This window comes from Lygodium microphyllum, chromosome 27 (genome assembly GCF_053477565.2).
Source record: "Lygodium microphyllum isolate KBCC chromosome 27, Lygodium_microphyllum_v1.1.10, whole genome shotgun sequence".
Classification (NCBI taxonomy): domain Eukaryota; kingdom Viridiplantae; phylum Streptophyta; class Polypodiopsida; order Schizaeales; family Lygodiaceae; genus Lygodium; species Lygodium microphyllum.
In genome coordinates, this window is record NC_141161.1 from 70,553,157 (window position 1) to 70,573,715 (window position 20,559).

Consider the following 20,559-nt stretch of genomic DNA (forward strand, 5'->3'; position numbering starts at 1 on the left):
AATCCACTTGGTAGTATGTTAGGAATATCCCCAAGTATGTAGTAGCAAAGAACATACATTAGTTCATTGCCCAATATGTCTCAAAAGCATTCAATGATAGTAAACATACCAATTTCCTGACAAAAACATAGTGTAGTTCTGAAATTCCTGACAATACATGTGGTTGTTCTGGAATTCAGGAGTGTAGTCCTAAAATTCCTAACAATACAGGTGATTGTCCTGCAATTCAGGAGTGCAATCCTAACATTCAAGAAAAATCGGTCCTGAAATTCAAAATTGAAATAACCTCTCAGACTGACTGAGATTGAGCTCTAAAGATCATGCAAAGCTGCTCAAAACATCACCATAATGTTCTTGCATAGAAACATATCAAATTTCCTGACAATGAGGTATGTTGTCCTGAATATATAGGAAACTGTCATGAATGTACAGAAATAGACTTGTAGGTAAAGTTGATCTAAAAATGAGCTTTAATCACTGCTCAAATGCATTCCGGAATCAAATCGAAGCATATAACATCAACCATAAGCATCAATACTTGATTTAAAATGTCCTAGACAAGTCTAAAAGCAAGACATAATGTACACGTAGTCAAAATGTCATTCAGACCTATTATTCTAGTTGTTGTTGTAGGTCGTGAGCATGCTGAAAACCAGATCTGAATACCCACGCTGATGATGCCTTTATCCCTGAAGATATTGAAATGCTAGTCCAAGTGTTGGAGATGATGGGGAGGGTCCCCAAGTGGCCAATGATGGCTGCCAACAAGCTCAAATGAAGAGGGAAGCTTCAAGCTTCAAGAAGAAGCTTCAAACCTTGTTGCATTGCATGATGCAGACTCTTCACATTGAACTCTTCTTCAACTTCAAGCTTCTGCACCTAAAGAAATGCCAAGCTCCTGATTGCCTAAACCAAGCCTTGATACCACTTCATTGAGTTAGCTCCAATGGAGCTTCTGTGTAAAGATACAGGTTGAGAGAGAGAAGAGACAGAGACACAAGATTTGTGGTGGTACTGAAGAGTGTACCTCAATAATGATTTTAGATAGGTATATCTACTATGTGCAACCTGGCCCTTATGGGCGGACACGGGCACTGCCCTTTATCACAACATCTCTTCTTGTTGTCTTTTATTGTTGAGGGAAGTTGCCATTGAAACTATTTTACATTTGTGATTATGAATGTTGTATTCTATGAATTTTGTGTGTGTGTGTGTGTGTGTGTGTGTGTGTGTGTGTGTGTGTGTGTGTGTGTGTGTGTGTGTGTGTGTGTGTGTGTGTTGTCCTTGTCACGTGGAGACAATGGAATTATTGTTGAAGAAGATTGAAGATAAAGCTAATCAAAGAGGCTGGTTGGAGGATGCTGAAGCTAAAGATTTTCTAGACGACTATGTGCTGCAATATAGAAAACTTTTATATCCTTTACTAATTTGTTTGGTTCTAGTTTTACCACTAAGGATTGATCTATACTTTAAGGTGTTTTCCTTTCGTCAATCTATTTGATAAATCCAAGTTATTTTGGAGCTTGATGGGGTTGAGGTTTGTTTGTGAATAAAGTGATGAGCTAGTATTTTGAGCTTTTATTCTCCTTTTCTAAGGTCACAAGGACGCTCCCTAATTAAGTGTGGGGATATGTTGAGTGCTAAATTGACTTGTTTTTTGAGCTGATTTTTGTTGTTTTTGTGAGCTGAATGGTTGATTTTCAAGGTTTATTGATTGATTTTTGTTGTGTTGGAAGTGTTTTGAAATGTGTTGGGATGGATTGAGTATGTTTGAGAAGCTAATGATGGTTTTTGGTTGAGATATGATGTGTTGATAAGTTCTGAATGTCTTTGTTTGGTTCTAATAGGGTCTATTTTGCCTCTATTTTGATTTGTTTTCTTTCTGTTTTTGTGAGGTAGGGATTGTAAATGAGTCTTTTGAGGATTGGTTGAGAATGTGTTGAATGGTTTTGAATGGTTTGAAGTGGTTTTGGTTGAAGCTATATGGTTTTTTATATATTCTATTGACCCTCTATAGTGTTCTGTAAAGCCTCTATCTTTGTTCTATTTTCTTATGTTTGCTTCTATGAATGTTCTGATGGATGGATGTTTAGCTTGAGAATGTTTTGCAATCTTGGAAGAGGAAGAATACAAGCTCAAAATAGCTTGAAGAGGCAGAAGAAGTAGGTGAAAAAGACTTGAGGAGTAAAGATTACAATGACAATTATAGTAGTGAGCTCTCAAGGGGCACTATAGTGGCTCTAGTGACTCTTCATATCAAACATACCTCTTAGGAGGGGTATCCATGACCAAGAGAGGGTTATTGAAGATTATTCATTGTAATTCTAAATTATTATTGAGTGAGGATATGTGTGAGAGATATAGAGTATGAGAGGTAGTCATTTCTATGCTATGTATCTATATAAGAGATTGAGAGAAGACTATTAAGACATTGAAGATTAATACTATATGATGAAATTCCATTCAAAGTAGAGCATTATTTTTTGTTTTTTTGGTTCTTTGATGGATTCTAAGAAGAATATGAAGAATGTGATCAATTTTGTTAAAGAAAAAGCCGCATGAGATTCTTTCTATGATGCTACATGAAGATTTGTTGTGCCTGGTGTTCTTTTTCCTGTTGTGGTTACATAAAGGATGAAAACATGCTTGTTAATGAATACAAGATAGATTTTCTTGTAGTAAGATCCATTTTTCCTTGGTTTTCTTTCGAGAGCTCCAATGAGGAAAGACAAATCCAAATGGAAAGGTGTGAGGCTTCATTGACTACATGCTATTAGCCCTAGCATGGGAAGCTATGGACCCACCTACCTTATAAACTCCTTATAGGTAATCTCATGTTGCCCACTTTGGATTTCTTTTGTAATTTTTATTAGTCCAAAACAAATTTGGACTATCCAATGCAACTAAGCTAGCTCCCTCATATTTTCACTCACTCTCATTGTAAATTTCCATACTTATATTGAATACAACTTAACACATTCTGCTTAAATTTTTTGGGAATTGTTTTTGTACTCTTTATCCAATTAGTTACTTCAAATATGCATGTGCCTACTAAACCATAATGTGTGTATAGGTATGCAAGTCCAACACTATCACATTCCATGAACATTTTTAAGACATAAGAGATGGGTGAATGATTGTTTTAGATGGACCAAATTGATAATTATGAGATCAATGGAAATGTTGTTGACTAATCTTTTTAGAAAGAATGAGTCAACAATTATGGGTTTAGACAAAATTAGGTACCGAGGAATATGAAGGGGGGGGAGAACAAAAGAAACATTAAATGACATAGAAAAGAGCAAAGAGAACAATAATGAGCTATTCAATATAAAAGCATGTCATCTTAACACTACAAAGTTACATACGAGAGTCTATTCAAGGTCAAGGCATACCAATTGGTGAAGATTTTTTATGTTGATGGAATATTTCATAATTCTATCTACGGTTGAGGCTTTGGTGAAGACCTTTTTGTTGATAGAGTATTTTATGTTGCATCGTTTTGAAGTGATCAAATTATAGGATATAATTTAGCTTTTATCCAAGACAATTTAGCCAAGTGGTTATTCATGCAGTTGTGAATCATTGTTAGTCCTTAGTCGAACTAGAACGGACTTTATTGTCAATCAAAACATACTATCAGCCTCTTCCATTAATTGGAAGATTAAACCACTTGAAGCTCCTCATCCATTTATTGGAAGATTAAACCACTCTTGAGGAGTTTCAACTACAATAATAGAAATTCTGACTTTTGTGATGAGCAGGCTTCTTGGAAGATTTTTAGTTTCAAGCACACCCCTAAAGAGATTATGTTAGACACGAAGAGGACACTTCCTATGATGTCTAAATGATAGATGTGGATCTTAAGAAGTGTAGTTATGTTCTAGATCTTAACTAGTAGTAGTCTTGAGAGCTCAAGCACATGATTGATGTGGATCTTAAGAAGTGTAGTTATGTTCTAGATCTGGATCTAGAGAAGTGTAGATAATGTCAAAGCATTTAACGAGATTACAACATTCATTATGGATATTTAAAAGCACAATTTTTAAATGCAATTAGCATGACATGATTGAATATTTCTTAGTATCTACTTTAGCTCCTTCTTAGGTTAAAGTTAGAGCTTATATTTACATGTGCAACTAATGATGGCTTAGTAAATAGTTATTATCAATTAATTATTCAAGGGGCTTAGTAAAAACTAATTAATAATTTGCAAGCTTACAAGTTGGCTTATTAGTTATTAGTAAGACATGGGTTAATTATGATATGGATTAATTAGTAATTAAAACTAGCTAATTTGTAATTATTTATTATTGATTAATTCGTTAATATAGCAATTCTTGGTTAAAACCACCCAGTTATTAGAGAACTTAGGCATGGTTTAATTAGTAGTTGTTATATTAATTAATTAGCCACTAATAAGACATGGATTGATTAGTAATTAGTTAAATTAATGATTTAGTAATTTATTATTATTAAATAATTAGTTATTAGGCACACTTAAGCATGTGATGGCTAGTATTGTAGTTAATTAAATGATTAGTTAGAGTGCATGTTGTTAGTATATACTTTAGTTAATGTCTTAATATAGTATACTAGTGTAAATTGTAATTAATAATTAATCATTTGATTACAATATTGTAATTGAGAGAGAGAGAGAGAGAGAGAGAGAGAGTGTGTGTGTGTGTGTGTGTGTGTGTTTAAACATGAAACTAATAATTGTTATTTTTAGAATTAATCTAGTTTGTCTATTGGGCTATGTCTCATCATTACAAGCTTTAGTTTAGTAAAGGCAATTGTAACCTTCATAGGCACAATCTTTCACAATGTTAAAATCTACATTTTTCCCTTTCTCATTATGAACAATCAAGGAAAGAAAAGTAAAGTACATATATTTTCAAAGGATGTGGGAATTGTACCTTCCCCCATAATTATAAAACTATGGAAAGACCTATGCCAACCCTTAGACGTGCTACTTGTATAGCATGTTCATGCACTTTTTGTTATTGATATGCTTTCATCAAGTCCTAAGCTTGTAAGGTACACTTTATTAATATGATGTTTCAAGCTTGTTTGATATCCAATAACTAAATTTGTTACCTTCAATTGATTATAAGTGATTATTTTTCAAAAAATAAATTTTATATAAAACTATTATTTTCAAGCATAGGAAAGTAAATTAGACTCTACTGAAACAATCAAGATCAAGAATTTGGACATGTAGATACAAAATCCCATTGCTTAAACCTGCAGGCACATTTCAACCTAGTTTTTGGTTACTAGATTCAATAGTCCATGTAGGTAAATCAAAATGTGGCTTTCAAGCTCCTTGGTTACTTATTTTTACTTAAGAATTAACAATAAAAACTTTTATTTTTGGTCACTAAATTCAATAGTCCATGGAGATAAATCAAAATGTGCCCTTCAAGCTCATCTAAAATCAATCCTCAAATCGATTGGCAAAGCTACTCCAGAGGATTCCAAAAGCACTCCTTTCAACATGTGCCAAACTATGAAAGGCTTCATCTTTGCACTTGGATATCCCTCTAATGAATGACCATATCTTAGGGCCAACAACACAATGAAGCTTTTGTTAAGTCATGAGTATAGGAGGGATACTACGAGGGGCCACACCCCTACTTTACATAAAAATGGAGCCCATGTAGCCTCATTTTAATGGCAACCTAGCATGAGCCAAAGGCCCTATTCATAGTGCATCTAGCTAGCCTCTTGCTTTGCCAATCACCAATTCAACTAAATCTAGTACAAGTTGGAGCTTAAACCATTTTATTGGGCTCCAACTTCTTAATTTTAGGGCCCCATGACCACCAACCATATTAGATTTGTAGCCTCCATTGTCCAAATCATGACATGTTTAATAGTGTGAAGCCATTTAGGCACTGCTCTAGTACAACAATCACAAGTATGATTGAAGAGTTGGCTGCTTTTATTACTCTTGCATCTAATTTGCTAGTTGTAAACCGAGCCATTTTCAAAGAATGTGAAAAACAATGAATTGTAAATTCTTCTATATGTAAGCTAAGGCCTACAAGAAACAACCCCACATTGGAGAAAATATATTTATGACCTGCTATTATTAAGCAAGGCCTCAAGAAAAAGGGAAAAAAAATCTCAATCAAATGAGAGATACTAATATGTTGATGAACATATTATATTTTGTTTTGCTTAATCCGTGTATATTCATATACTAGATAAAATAATGAAATCTTAATTAATTTAGAAACAAAAGCAAGATAACAAATTTACTTTGTATTTTTTAACTCTAGGCTAAGGGCTAGGCTATTGTAGAGAATAAGAGTTTATATGCTAAATTTAATTATTGATCTTAGCTATGTATATGAGCTAAAAATGGATAACTTAGTTGCACAACAATGCAAACTTTACCATTTTACAACAGCTAGAAGGATATTGACTCTATGTTAGGCTAGGTGATGTTTTGAATGTGATTCACTAATGAACTAAAGTTCAATATATGGATGGTGCTAATTTATATTTATGACAATTTATTTTAGCTATACATGTGAGATGCATGTAAACTAGTTCGGACTTTTCCTCTCACCAACTTTAGTTATACCATGAAAGTTCATAATACCAAAGATACCAAAAAGGCTAATTTAAGGAAGATTAGGAAAATTAGATGGGCACTCCTAGAGGGTGGGGTCTAAAGGGTAGCCAAGCATGTAGCATTCAAAGGGATACAATACCATATAAAGCACCATGTCCATATATGTATTCAAGAGGATCCAAATACCATATTGAAGACGCCTCTGGGTCCAAGTAAATAGAGCAAGTGCTGTACTACAATTATCAAACTTGATACCACTTCATCTAGCATCACACTCTCAGTTCCATCTTTGCATGTTACCCAATAACGTTCATGCTACCCAACCAAGATTGTGTAACTCACGGCTGGAAAATCAACTGATAAACTAACTATTAGATCATGATTAGATCTTTTGGCAATCACTAGATGCGATGCCATCAAAAAATTGTGACATTGACTCAAATACTGTTGATACTTTCAGACTTTTGCCCCTTTTAAATTTACACCCATCCCCAATCTAGGAAAAGAGCACTGCCATCTACCATAACATATCCCTCCACCCCTTGTGAATGGCAACATATGTTACTAACAAATGACTTATTTAAATTATCCCCAGACAGAACATATGCAAAGCTATTGGATCTCCCACATCACATTTCTACAGCCTGGACACCACAACCTCGAGACCCCATCATTATGCCAACTCTTGGAAGATAGGACACCACTTAGGACTTTGAACGTAAATAAGAGTGAATGCTCCCCATCTGGCATTTGTCAATACTTACAACCTCAGCCAACCCAGAGTTCAACTAAGGGACATTCAATTTAGTTACTGTGACCTATTCAATAGCTTGTGGAAACCCCTAGTCCTGCAGTATAACTGTGGTTGCACCACTAACTGTGTCTAATATACCACAATACAACCCTTCGATAACTGAGCACTTTAAATAGTTCAAATCATGTTTCATGGATTGCCAACACAATCGCTTTGGACTCAAGCAACAGACACAGACATTAATATAACATACTAAACCACCAAAATAAGACACTTAAAAGCACCTCCAAACTACATATCATTACATACTGCATACTTGAGTACAACAAACTGCAAGCATAATTTTATTTGAATGAATACCACTACCATTTACAAATGTGTCAATTATGCTCTTATAAATGAGTATCCTCCAGTTGCTCTGCTAAGTACTTGCATAAACCCAGACTGGGCTCAACTTATTCACATTATTCAATCCATGTGCATAAGAAAGATCCATGAATGTCTGCTAATATGAAATTTTTAATGCATTTGGCATTATTAAACATCTAAAGAGTAATGTAACATGTAGGCATTGATACTTCGATTCACAAACCTTTGGGAATCTACTAGTATTCTACTTGCAAGGGTCACAGATGGAAGCTGTGCACATTTAAGAAACCATTTCATCTATCAATATTAATACGGAAATTCGAAAAACAAACTTTGAAAATACTCTACACAAACCAACTCGATTAATAAAGCCTTCCCAAAGGCAGGGCAAAAACATTCTCAAATAAATTCAACAATGAAAATGAGATCTATCTGAGCATTATTCAAGATAAATTTAAAGGTTTTACAGTTATCATTGTAGACATATGTCTCTCCCACAAGACAGTATTTCTTCAAAAGAAACTGGGGTTGTATCTCTTTCTCATCAGAATGAAGTAGAAGAGTGAAGTTTATGACATCCCACCACTTGAAGCAGTTCTAATAATCTGCAGTAAAGCTGCATAAAAAACCATTGTGATATAAGTACATCAACTCTGCACTCCGAGGAAAAACAAAAGGAAAACAGGAAACTGGTTGTGAAATTTATCAAGAGTACATCAGCCAACAGAAATCTATCAAAAACGAAAACGGACATTAAAATACCACACATGGATGTACATGACTGTCACACACATCCTAAAACGTCCTCATCACCTAATAAAGCTAAGAAAAAAGATGCATACAGATACAGTGCTGAGAGACCCCTATTGGCAGAAATGCAGCTGTGCATACCCACCACTATAGTGTATGTGTTTTAATTCACCACTTACCTACAAGCGCACAGGACAATCAATAGGAACCCTAGATTGAGTAAAAGGTCAGAGTGACAAGGGCCACGAAGGATACAATAGTCAAAGCAAGGGTTTTGTGAGATAATATATGACTTTATCCAGAGTTCTTGAGAGGGTGGGGGTGGGGTGGAGATATATCTATCCAATGAGAAGTAAGGTTCTAGAGTGTAAGGGACTGAAAATGAAATCAAAAAACCTTGTATGCATCTATACATCAATTCCCAAGCACTAGTACAGGCCAGGCATAGAAATAGGTTGCCTCATAGGGATGAATAGAGATAGGGTTATGTGGCTTCTATCAGCTGCAACACCTTTAGCAACATCCAATGTGTCTTCATATGCACAGTACATGGCAGATAGCAAAAGGTTGCCTGATAAGGATGCAAGCGTTAAGAGACTACTATTGGCAGCAATACGCCTGTGCATTCCTTCCAATGACATCATATGTGTTTTAGTTCAACGCTGCCCTACATGACCACAGCACATGCCAGATAATTGTAGGCTGCCTGATGGGGATGCATACAGATATACTGTTAAGAGACTATTATTGGCAGCAACACGCTTGTGCAAGCCTGCCAAAAATGAGATCGTGTGTGTTCTACTTTGACATTGATCTACACGAATGCACCACATGGCAGATAGTAGTAGGTTGTCTGAGAAGAATGCATATACATAAAGTTTAGGCTACTATAGGAGTGCATACAGGTTAAGTGTTAAGAAACTACTATAGGATGCAGCAAACTTACTGCATGGCTGCCAACCACAATATCATATGCATTCTAGTTCTATACGCTGATCCACTTCCATACAGTAGATGGCAGATAGGCTATAACAATAGGTTGCCTCATAAGAATGCGTACACATACAAGGCTAAGAGAAAATTATTGGCAGCAACACAACGCAGATGCCTCATAAGAAAGCATGTAGATACAAGGATAAGAGAATAATATTGGCAGGACACAACAATGCATGCCTGCCAACAAGCACATTGCAAGTGTTTTTAAGTTCAACAGTGATCTGCATCACATAGCAGAAAGTAGTAGATTTCCTTTTAAGGATACATACAAATGCAGCATTAAGAGACTACTATCAGCACCGACACACTCATGCATACACAAAGTTCAGACACTGACCTTCATACACATAGTTCGGACGCACAGTGCCTGATAAGAAGTATACAGATACAATGCTAAGATGACTACTGGAAGCAAAGCGGTCAGCAAGGCCTGCCCTGATCTACATGCAAACATGAGGCCATGGCAGATAATAGGAGGTTGCCTGTCTTTTGTTAAGCACTGGTGACATGTATGCATACAGCACATTGCAAACAACAGGAGTAGCCTGCCATCATCAGGTTAACACAGTAAGAGCGAGTACAGATGCGCCGTAAAGCCTGGATCTAACCTTAACCTTACCAGAGTTCCTTAAACAGGTGACAAGGGGCAATATTGACGCATTGTCCGTGCAGTGTGTAAAGATCTGATTGTTCATCCTGCATTAACCAAAAGCATTGAGAAGGATTCGGGTTTGCGGATATGTACCTGATCCAATAACCACGAAGATGAAGAAGCCGAGCATAATGGGACCGACAGGGTACTGGCTGCCTTTCTTAGCAGCGATGGATTCCGGAACGGCTCCTCTCTTGAGTACGTTCTTCTGAAACACGGAGCTCTTACGTTCGGAGAGGCGCTTGGAGGTCGTCTGTGTTGGTTAAAGATTGGCATGAGATCATGCAGATTATTTTGAGAAAGAGAGAGAGAGAGAGAGAGAGAGAGGGAGATTGCTCACCATTGTGTCTTGGCGCAGGACAAATCACAGATTACTCTGTCGTTCTTCTTCTTCCTGCTGCTGCTGCTGAATGGAGCGACAGGGATTGCCGTCGAGACGAGATTTTCTTCATATATGAATGCATGGTAGGCCTCTTGATATTGTCGGCCCGCCCACAGCAAACACAACCGACATGAGGTGGAAGTTCTCAAATTACGCACACAATTTTCAAAAATTATTAAATTTACAACGATTAATCTTGGATCGTTTTTGGGCCTGCCCTATGCCCATAGTGATAACTTTGACCGACAATCTTTCTTAGCTTTTAAATTATTAAATTTATAACAATTAATCTTGGATCTTTTTTTGGGCCTGCCCTATCTCTATAGTGATAACTTTGATCGACAATTTTTCTTAGCTTTTAAAATATAAATTTTTAAATGTAAAATTTATTATTATTTGAAGAATTTATCATTCTAGTTCTTGTAGTGGTAGTTTTCAATAACTTATTAGTCTCACATATTTTACATGTGTGTGTGTGTGTGTGTGTGTGTGTGTGTGTGTCTCGCATCAAATCATTGGCCCTTCTAATGGATGTCAGTGAGACAAGGGCGAAGGAGGCACAGTCATGGAATGTGAAGGATAAAAGTGCAAGAAAGAAGAAATGCCCCGTAGAAGCGTGAGCCCTACTAGGATCATGCGATTATGCCAATTGCAAGTTGTCCTTGTTTTGTGCATCCCCATAATGTAGATAAGTATTCAGCTATATTAGTTTCTATCTAAGATAAATTGTATTTGTAATGCTTCTTAGATGATCTTTACCTCACGGCATTGAATTGGAAAATTTTTATTTGGTGACATGAAATGGATTTTCTAATATTGTACTTTTAAATGAGATATCCTATATTTCCTAATGCACGAGATTTAAGTTGTCCTATCCATTCTAGATCGCAAGAAATGGCTTTCATTTTGAACTTATTCAAATAGTTCTTTTGATCCAATATTTGATGTGACTTCATGCTTATAAAAATGAGCTTTTTGGGATAGTTATTTGATGGAATCCAATGAAAATTGTGTTGTATCTTAGAGCTATTCAGTAATACATAAAGCAATAGTAAAATCTATGGCTTCTTTGAGTTGTGATTTCATGTACCTTTCTTTCACTAAAAGTGAGATTTATCTTTTTTCCTAAGCTCCTTTGATTTGGAATTTTGAACTCAAAGATCTTTTAAATTATGGATTGTGATATGCATATCAATGAGTAACACTTTAGGGTCCCATCCTCCTCTAGTCATATTCTCAAAAATGCAAGTGATACAATGCATTCTAGTTATACTATAGCACAAGTGAATGAGTTGAAATTGGTAGAATTGAGGAGCATTCAAGCACATGGAAGGGGTTGAAGTTCTCATTGTCAAAGATAGAGATATTGGTAATTGTATATTTAATGTTTTTGGCTCCATATTGTCATCTACCACTTTTGTTGGGTCTTTCTCAAAGAAATTATCAAGGGGAAGAAGTGATTATATCCTTTTAATCTCTCCTAGTTGAGCAAGGATTACATAGCAGTGTAGGTTTGAGGAGGGTGTAGAAGGAACTATAATTGAAGTTAGGGGAGATGGGCAGTGCTCAACCATGTCCCATCCCCTTTTTCTTTTCTTTTATGGTTGGCACAAAGAGCTAACCCCAATTCCTTACATCCACTAGTTTCCCTAGTAAGCAGGAGAGGATCAACTTTGTTTGAACATCCTAGAATCCCAAGTTGGATCTTCATTTGGATTTTAACTCAAGCTTTAGGATGGTAGTTTTAGGAGCCATGATGCGGTTTAGGGAGTAAGAATGAGTACGTTTTTTAGTTCATGAGATCGGCTGGTCTCATGGCTGTTGAGACCAATGCATGATGCAACATTGGTTGATTTATTGTTGCTTAAAAGAGAAGCTTAAGCTATGCTTGCTACTGTTAGTGATCAAAAAAGTTAATTTTGTTTCATGTGTGCTCTTGATCCTTGTTACTTATACTTCCTTTGGGTGATCAATCACCTGATATTTACAATTTGCTCTTCTACAAGCATGTTATGAAATAGCTCTTCCCTAAAAAGCTAGGACGCATAAGCAAAAACATTTTCATATGCTATAGACACTAGTTTGTTGATTACAAGAGGAAGATTGATTTTGCTTTCTCATTTAGTCACTTCTTTGTTTGCTACAGTACATGTGACCAATGTAGTTGTGCTAGATTTCAATAGTACTTCTTGTAGAGCATCCTTTGGTTTTTTGGATTGTTGTTGCTACTGTTTTTTATGATTCCTCATGAGGCTATAAATCTTCTGCTTGTAAACAAAACTTGCACTTGGGCCTGTTTTTTTTCAACTTCATTCTATCTCATTTGCAAAACCTCTCTGAAGTGGTAGACCTTTTAGGAGAGTAAGCAAGATATCAAAATAAAATATTTGCCCACTTTGAGATAGATATAGATCTCATTAACTCTTTAAACATTAGGTTTTAATATGTCCCCCATACCTTGCATGTAATGTTTTCTCATGTGATGGAGTTTATCATCTTTGTTGTTTATTAATGTCTCCAGGAAGTTCCTATGATCTCGCATGTATAACATAGATTCTCCTTATATGCTACACTATGGCCAAAGAAGTAGCTAGCCTATGCAATAAGTACTAACACACTTTGGGGAAACCTATTGAACCATGGATCCTATATTTTTGCCTTCCAAATCTTGCTCTTTTTGAAGCAAGTTTCCAAGTTAAAGGGACAATGCGTTGTCGATTTTTGCTAATATACATACCTCACATCAATATCACTTTCTAGTGTGAGTATCAAAGAAGAATTTTCCAAGCTCTGCATGCTGCATACAAGGTTGTTGTGGGTCTTCCCTCTTAATCTTTGCTTTGGCTGATCAACTTAGTTGGAAGGATAGACATTGCATGATAGGTGCAACCACAAATTCTTACCAATCATTACAAGCTTTGTTTGCTTCTAAAGCTCTTGGCTACTTTGTGAAGTTCAATGAGCATTCCTTGATATGAGGAGAAATCTTGGTGTAACTAATACAATCTTTTCAAGGTATTGTTACTAATCATCAACATGTAGGTGGTGTGGTTGTCCTGTCATGGATATCATGACTACATTTCTTTTGCAATTTTCAAGATCTATGGTGCTTATAGTTTCATTGATGTTCACCATATACAACTTTAATCAAGGCTACCATGTCTAAACTTGCAAAAGTCCTATTGAGAAACATCATGCTCCAACATGAAGATCTAGAGAAGTGGGAAACGCAGAAGTATTTTCTCCTTTAGTCTACTCAAGCCAACATTGAATTTCTAGCTAGAGAAGCCTAACTAGCTGTTTCTAGTAAGTCTTCGCACTATTTTTGTAAAGTCACTACTTTGCTTGTGACCTCTTGATTATTCTCATATGATCTATCAAAATGATCTCATCAAGAAATGTGGGATAGAATGTTGCCCTTCTTGGAATTTCATGGGCTAGTTAAGTTGAAATTGGCTATGTTGCTATTATCTATGCTATTCGTGTTCTTAGTGCCACTACATGTATACTTTTATTTAGAAAGCATGAGCCATCAGGGATGCCAAGGTTTAGTCCAATGCTCTTTGTAGTTGTAATTAATATCTTTCAAAAGCCCAATTTAGTCTCTACTTATTTTGCAAGATCATACCCTCCAAATCTAGAATAAAGCAAGGCTTACCTTACAAGGACTAGCATGGAATCATAACCAAAAGCAACCTCAAGTGAAGAAATTGCTAGTAACATAATTGCCAAAGCCATTATTAAGTTACAGGTATCTCTTTATCTCTCTATGCCAATCATGTTATTTATAAAGGAACATCACGCATAGGAAGGACACTAGAGACATTTACAGCTTTCTCTATCCCTTGATAGATCTATTATGACACTTGATGCCACTCGTAAAACTTGTAATTCTAGAATGTGGTGTCATCCTCCTCTCATGGATATTAGTGCCGCATATCTTTTGTGACTTTCAAGATCTATGGTGCTTATAGTATCCTTGATTTTCATCACTAGTTGATCATCCATGGGCTTTAAGAGTAGCACTATACTTAATTAGAATGAAATAGAATAATATAAAACTGACCCACTTGGGGAAAATGTATGGCATGGTAACTACCATACTCCTTGGTCAGTTGACTATCTTCAATAGCTCACCATATATAACTTTAATCAAGGCTACCATGCCGAAACCCAAAAAAGCCCAACTAGGAAACATTCTACTCTACGATAAAGAGCTAGATATATGGGAAATGTAGAAGTATTTTCTCAATGAGTCTGCTCAAGTATAACTTGAATTACTAGATGGAGATGAAAGGTGAGAAGGATCGAAGCTTGCTTGGAAGTGAGCTATGGTGAAGAGCAAGAACAAGAAGAGAGAGACACACACAAATGGGAACTCCAACAGTCACAACGTGTGTCGGGGCCTTCCTTTATTCAAACTGTCACTAAAAGAATAAATAATAAAGTGACTGTAACAGGTGCCCGCCACCTGTAGTGTGTAGTGGCAGGTACTGTCAGTGTAGTAATACACGGGCGGTTAGGCAGAGGCGCCTTTACCCCCAACAACCTCCCACTTAAAGGCAAATCTTCCCCAGTGAGGAGTGAAAAGAAAAAGAAAAGACAGTACAATGTACACATGTACAACAGGACGAGGAAAAACGTTATCTCATCCAACGCCCATCAATCTCCTGAGGAAGGCAAAGCGCTTAGTAGTGAGGCTTTTCATGAGCAGATCTGTAGGATTTTTGTAGGTGGGGATCTTGATAAGGTCAACAGACTTGTCCTCCACAACCCCACGTATGAAGTGATACCTCACCTCAATGTGTTTCGTCTTTGCATGGAAGACCGGATTCTTGGCTAGCTGAATAGCACTAATAGAATCCGAATGCAGTGTAGGTATAGTATCAATCCCAAGGTCATGAACCAAATGGCCCAACCATATGGCCTCCTTGCAAGCCTCAGTGGCCGCAACATACTCGGCCTCAATGGTAGAGAAAGCCGTACAGTTCTGAACCCTGGACATCCAAGAAATAGCACCTCTAGCATAGATAAAGACATAGCCGGAAGTGGACTTCCTACTATCTGCATGTCTTGCATAATCAGAGTCTGTGTAGCCCACAACTCCTATATCCTAGCTACCATAGCAAATACACATATCTGTTGTGCCCTTCAAGTATCTCATGATACCCTTTACGGTATCCCAATGCTTTTTGCCAAGTGTAGCCATATAGTGTGCTACAACACCAACTGCAAAGGCAATATTTGGACGAGTTGCTATCATGGCATACATCAAACTGCCCACGGCTGATGCATAAGACAATCTTGGCCATCTCGGCCCTTTGCTCATCTGTTTGTGGACAATCGGCCGGTGAAGCCTTCACATAAGAAGGTAATGGACAGCCAATAGGCTTTACGTCTTGCATGCAGAAACGCTCAAGGAATTTATGAATGTACTCTCTCTGTGAGAGGTAGAGTAATCCCTGATGCCTGTCGCACTTAATGCACATACCAAGAATGTGAGAGGCCTATCCCAAATCCTTCATCTCAAAGCTCTTCTTCAACTGAGATTTAAGAGCATCTAGCTCATCATGAGCTTTCCCTACTATCAGCATATCATCCACATAAAGTACCAAAATAAGCAAGGAGCCATCACGGGCTTTCTTCATGCAAGACATAGATCCATAGCACTCCTGATGTAGCCATGTGACTGCATAAAGGCATCAAACTTATGATACCACTCCCTAGGTGCCTGCTTTAAGCCATAAAGACTTTTCTTCAACTTGCATACTAGGTGCTCCCTGCCAGGCTCTGCAAAGCCCTTAGGCTACTTCATGTATATCTCATCATGCAAATCCCCATGCAAGAATGTAGTCTTGACATCCATCTGATACATGTCCAAGTCAAGCTGCACGACTAAGGCCAAAACCAAGCATAGGGTGGTCATCTTGACCGCAAGAGAAAAGACTTCATCAAATTCAATGCCATGCTCCTATTTAGAACCATTAGTGACAAGTCTTGCCTTATAAGCCGGCTTGGGGTTTCCAAGGGTACTTTTCAGCTTGTACACCCATTTGCATGGCGAATCCTTCTTGCCCTAAGGCAATGCAACCAAATCCCAAGTCATATTCTTATGCAAGGAGTCTATCCCAGACTGCATAGCCCTCTCCTAGGAGTGACTATCACCCCTACGCATAGCCTCATCATAGGCGAGAGGCTCTCATGCATCTGTAACCAAGACATAATGCATTGAGGGCTCAAATCTATCAGGTGGACGTCTACCTCTAGTAGACTCCATCTCATGGCAGGCTCTACGGCCGGTCCAGCACCCTGACCATGTGTACCAACAACTACTGCTGCTACAAGCTGTCCAACTGGCTATGTAGGAGCACGTGGTTCCTCTTGGAATATAACCCTGTGTATCTCTACCACCTTCTCAGGCTGCCTATGCATCTTGTCTTCATGGAAGACTACATCATGGCTGCGGATGACTTTCCACACTTGCGGATCCCAGAGGCGGTAACCATCTCGCTTGCATCCCCATAGCCAAGTAAAATGCATTTGACACTCTTAGGATCCAACTTAGTGCACTTGTCTTTGGGCACATGGCAGAATGCCTCACATCCAAAAACACGTAGATGCGCATAAGACGGAGGTTTCCCAGTTCATACCTCATTTGCAACCTAAAAATTCAAACCACTAGAAGGTGATCGATTTATGACGTGCACAACTGTACTGATTGCCTCAACCCAAAAGCTCTGTGGTAAGCTTGCATGGCTAAGCATACTGTGTACACGCTTCTGGATGGTTCTATTCATCCACTCAACCAAACCATTCTAGGGTGGGGTATAGGGGGCGGTCAACTGACGCTTAATATCCCTCTCATCACATCGTTGCTCAAAAGCACGTGACATATTCTCCCCCATTGTCAGTCCTAAGGCATTTCAATCTATGCCTAGTCTGATTTTCAACAAATGTAAGCCATCTCTGATATACAACCAAGGCATCTGACTTAAGCTTAATGGGGTAAGCCTAGACGTTACGCAAAAAATCATCAACGAACGTCACAAAATACTTGGCACCACCCATAGATTGTGGGCCCGCAGACATCCGAATGTACCAGTGCCAGGGGCTCACTCATGCGTGTCCCTACAGACTTCTTATGTATATTCCTATTTTGTCTGCCATAAAGACAATGTTCACATGAATCAAACATGCGTAGTCAAGGGACGGTAAGTACTACAAACCAAAAAGCATTTTCATTCCCTTCAAGGACATATGGCCCAAACAGGCATGCCGAAGAGATACATGTGGGATAGAACCCATAGATAAAACATGGTCAACAGAGGACCCATCATCTACTAGAGGATAGAAACTGCCAGCTTTGGCACCTCTAGCAACCACAAGTCTGCCACGGGTGATCTACCAAGCAGAATCCCCAAATGAAACATGAAACCCAACATCATCAATCTGCCATATAGACATAAGATTGCGTGTAAGCGCAGGTACATGACATACATCCTGTAACAAAAAAGTACTGCCAGTAGAGAACTGCAATCGTACATCCCCAATGCCAGCAATAGCAAGTGACCTGCCTTCACCCAAGTGAACTAAACCAAAGATAATGCGCTAGGAGTGGAACCACTCACGGCATGGTGTAACATGAAATGAAGCACCATAATCCAAAAGGCAGCACTGCGCATACATAGAGCGAACATTGGTCAATGACGTAACATCACAAGAACTAGATGCAAGTATGTACTCCCCATCGGAGTCATCAGTCTGCATGACATTTATCTCCTCAATTTTCACATTGGATTTCGTAGGCATAATGTTGCGATCAGAGGACTTTTCTTGTACTTTGTCTTTCCCCTTCTCTTTGCACTTCTCATTGCGCAATTCATGACATTGTGGGTGTATATGACCCTTCTTGCCTCAATGATGACATGTCACATTAGCATTTCTCCCATGAGACTTGCTGCGTGACTTACCATGCGACTTAGACCTAGACTTCTGCGAGTCTCTGCCGCGGCCATTCCCATGGTCATTCTTGCCATTACCATCTCTGCCTCTAATAGTCAAAGCATGCGATACACAAGAGGCATCCAAGTTCTTACAGTTGATATCTTCTTACAGAAGAGCACTCTCTACATCATGCAAGTTCAAAATAGTAGCAGGAGCACATAAGGTAGTGCGGAATACATCCCATGCACTTAGAGTCCCAAGCAAAAACAATGGAGTAACCTCATCATTAAAGGTAATACCCTACAAAGTTAAGTTCTTGAGAATAGCATGGAACTGGCTCAAATAAGCAGACATTGTCATATTCTCCTTCATGCATAGGTCCATAAGCTGCTTCAGCCAATACATTTGACTTGCTAGACTTTTCTTGTCATAGAGGTTTTTAATTTTATCCCAAAGCTGCCAAGCACTCTGTGCTTCCTCAACCACATTGTAATGCACTTGTTTAGTGAGAAACAAGATGAGGGTGGACTTGCATAACTCATCAAGCTCATCCCATTCGTCATCAATCATAGTTCAGGCTACTCGCCATGCATCCTTAGTGGCTTTATCTGCAATTTCTGCACCAATACTTGCCAAACTTGGCTCTTCCAATAGGCATAATTCGTACCATCAAGCTTAGTGATGTTGAAGATAGCATTGTCAGTGGAAGAAGAACCCATAATGCAGTCCAAGAAAGTTCAAATTTGCTTGTTATTTTGTGCTATAAATAGGCAAAATACCACCAAAACCAAGGCAAAATGGCCACGAACTGATCACTAATGATGCTGGCCCACCAAGTATCATTAAAAGTTACATAAAATCAGGATGATTCAGCATGAAAATTCCACATCAGTGCATACATAACTGCTTGTTGTAATAAATTACAGCCATGTACAATGAGAGCAAACTATAGGCAAAATTAATGCACCAAGTCAACCACTGACTATCAAAGCATAACCAGCATCAAGCGGGCATAAATCAGCATATGACAGTCATACGGACATCAAGAAAATACCCAAGCATGTCAAACTAATCTGTCAGTAAGTCGGCACATTCCCTGTGTAATAGGGCAAAGTGTACACAACACTGGCAAGACCTGACCCAAACAGGTGTATGCTCAGGGAGTGCAAAGCCCAAATCAGCCCAAGTACATGTATGCGGACCACGCCATATCAACCATGCAACATCCAAGTGAAGAAGATCCTAGTCTTAGAAGACTTAAAGCTCAATAACATAAACCACCTGCTCAATTTCTATCAAACATCCAAGAATGCTCCCACTGGCACAAAAGCCGTATGGATCAAGCCAAGAATCTCAAGAAAGGCATATGAGAGCACCAGTGATGAAAGATCCAAGACCAAGCATCAATAAGACAGCATGAGCATATAGGCTCTGTAGCCTCCAAATAGAGCATCCATAGACATTAATTGTATCCCAAATACAACTTTGGCGAGCTAAGAAATATCCCAAGTAAGTTTTGGGAAGCCAAATCCAAGCCAAGAAAAGGCACTACTATTGCGGATCAGTTGGCATCTGTTGGCACACAGGTTGAGGATGAAGAGATGGTTGTAGTGACATTAAATGGTTTGGGATCTGAATATAAGTCATTTGATACTTCCATCTCTGTGTGGGATGAAATGCTAGATTTCAATGAGCTTGTTGCATTGCTCATTCATGAAGACGTTAAACTGGGAGTGGCTACATGATCTAGTAGTTCCAAGAGCAAGGATGTTGTCTTCTATTCGAATCAACGCAATCGTGGTAGCCATGGTAGAAGTTATCGTTCTGGCAGAGGAGGCCAGCAAAATGTATCTTATGGTCATAATAACCAGCACAGTTCAAATGCAAGAGGAGGTGGAAATTTCAAAGGCAGAGGGAGATCTAGCTCTAGAGGCAGAGGCTCCTAGCAACAATAGCGCCCATATGACAATCATAATAAGGATAAGAATTGTCACTATTGTGGAAAGTACGGTCATATTGCCAAGGACTGCTGGAAGAAGGAGGGCAATCAAAAGGGCAAGCAGCATGGACATTATGCATCATCCAGTCAGACAGATGATGCTTTTGGGGATATACTATTTGCCATG

The 20,559-nt window shown here is 38.2% G+C and overlaps 1 protein-coding gene across 1 annotated transcript; it reads right to left on the reverse strand.

The window, feature by feature from the left end:
• Positions 1–8,061: 8,061 nt before the first annotated feature.
• On the reverse strand, positions 8,062–10,606 carry LOC148012444 (uncharacterized). Its single transcript, XM_087668917.1, has 3 exons — positions 10,448–10,606; positions 10,201–10,360; positions 8,062–8,325 (listed from the first exon to the last, which is right to left on the reverse strand). Exons 1-3 carry the CDS (start codon positions 10,448–10,450, stop codon positions 8,279–8,281), a joined length of 210 nt encoding a protein of 69 aa, XP_087525043.1. The 5' UTR covers positions 10,451–10,606; the 3' UTR covers positions 8,062–8,278.
• Positions 10,607–20,559: the final 9,953 nt, after the last annotated feature.

What these genes read in the sequence shown, in the direction of transcription:
- LOC148012444 (XM_087668917.1), bottom strand. An exon ending in CTTCGTGGTTATTGGATCAG is followed by an intron (nt 8,326 to 10,200) that starts GTACATATCCGC and finishes TTTTTTATGCAG; the next exon opens with CTTTACTGCAGATTATTAGA.